We start from the raw sequence: 1586 nt of genomic DNA, 5'->3' as shown, positions 1-1586 counted from the left end.
CAATTGCATTTTTTCCAACATTATGGCTGCTGCAATGTTAAGCAGGATATTTTTCAATGCAGTTTTATAACGTTTTTAAATACCATTTAACTCAAAAAGGAGGTATAATCAAAATACTAAGTTTTTCTCCAATATGATTTTTTTTTTGTAGAAGAAAAGGAAACATTTTAGTGGATAATTTTACCACCAAAATATATCATACATCAAAAGGTTAGAGCAACACTTTTTACAAATAATTTAGAAATTGTTTAAAATTAACAAAATTCATATCAAATAACGACTGTAAACCATTATAATAGCTTTCTCTAAAAACAGCCATCAGCGCAGAGTACTTTTGTCATAAGTACATTCCAGTTTGTTTAAATAAGCGTCACTTTAATTTTACAAATCACGTTGAAACGTGAACTTTTTTATAACTTCTTTTAACGCAGAACAGCAGAAAATTGCTTTAGTTACATAAAATGATTCAGGAGAATTAGAGTTAATGGTAAAAACAGTCTACTTGCAGTTTTATCTGTGAAATTATCCATATAAAATTATCTAAACCAATTGCACTTCATTGTGCTTCTGCTGAATTGTTTCAAGTAGTGAACATAATGAGGGATCGATAATGATAGCTATTACGTCTTAAATTCGAGGGGAACATCGAGGTCACAGTTTTAAGCATGTAACTGAAAATTACGTAACATGTATAACTGCACGTATTATATATGCATCAGAATGACTAGACATCAGGAACATTAGACATTTTACTGTAGTTTTTAAGGATAGTGCTTAAACAAGAAATTCAGTGAATGCTTTCAAGATCCGCCTCAGTTTTCAAAGAAAAAATAGCCAAGAATAATAAATAGAAGAATTATTTTAAGCAAACGATTAAAATGTTTTTGAACACAATACTGTGCTTGTTGGCGGCATGGAACAAAGTGGAAGCAACAACACCTGTAACTCCGATAACAACCATACCTCCTCTGACAACTTTACCTCCATCGAATGAATTTTATTCTGGATCAGCTGCATCAAAACATCGCAAGGATAAAAAATTGGACGTGAAACCTTTCGCTGTATTTAATGGTAAGATGTAGTATTTCAACCGTCATTTGATTAGTTTGTTCACTCAATCAATTTTCATTTACAAAAACGATTTTCAATTGTGTTCGTATGTACTCTCAAACAATAATTTTTTATTAAGCTGACAGAAAAGAACCGAAAGAAGGTTTTTAAAACTAAGGTATTAAAATTAGTACAATCGTAATAGCATGTTAGGAAAACTAACAAGAATAATTTAATGGTAAAATGTAGTATTTGAACAGCTTTTCGATTAGTTTACTTATTCAATTAATTTTATTGATTGAAATTATTTGCAGCTGTGTTCGTATGTACTTTCAATCATAATCATGAAATTAATTTAATCGTAACGAAATCTTATGAAACTAACAAGAATGATTTAATGATTTCTTTTATCATTTCCTTACTTTAAGCTTTATACGTCTAATTATTATTTTGCACTGTATTTTATATTAAAACTTTTGGTTTTGAAAATACAGGTCGGAGCAAAGAAGTAATTTTATTCTTTTTATTTCATCTAT

General features: G+C 29.1%; 1 protein-coding gene across 1 annotated transcript in view; it reads left to right on the top strand.

Moving 5' to 3' along the window:
* Nucleotides 1–714: 714 nt before the first annotated feature.
* The window catches only part of LOC107456276 (C-type mannose receptor 2-like), an 11664-nt gene continuing 10792 nt past the window's right edge, over nt 715–1586 (top strand). The window contains exon 1 of the mRNA XM_071184524.1: nt 715–1071. Within this exon, the coding sequence (XP_071040625.1) occupies nt 879–1071 (193 nt within the window). The 5' untranslated portion in view covers nt 715–878. The remainder of the gene's footprint in view (nt 1072–1586) is intronic.

This window comes from Parasteatoda tepidariorum, chromosome 8 (genome assembly GCF_043381705.1).
Source record: "Parasteatoda tepidariorum isolate YZ-2023 chromosome 8, CAS_Ptep_4.0, whole genome shotgun sequence".
Lineage (NCBI taxonomy): Eukaryota > Metazoa > Arthropoda > Arachnida > Araneae > Theridiidae > Parasteatoda > Parasteatoda tepidariorum.
This window is presented reverse-complemented; position numbering and strand designations above follow the sequence as displayed.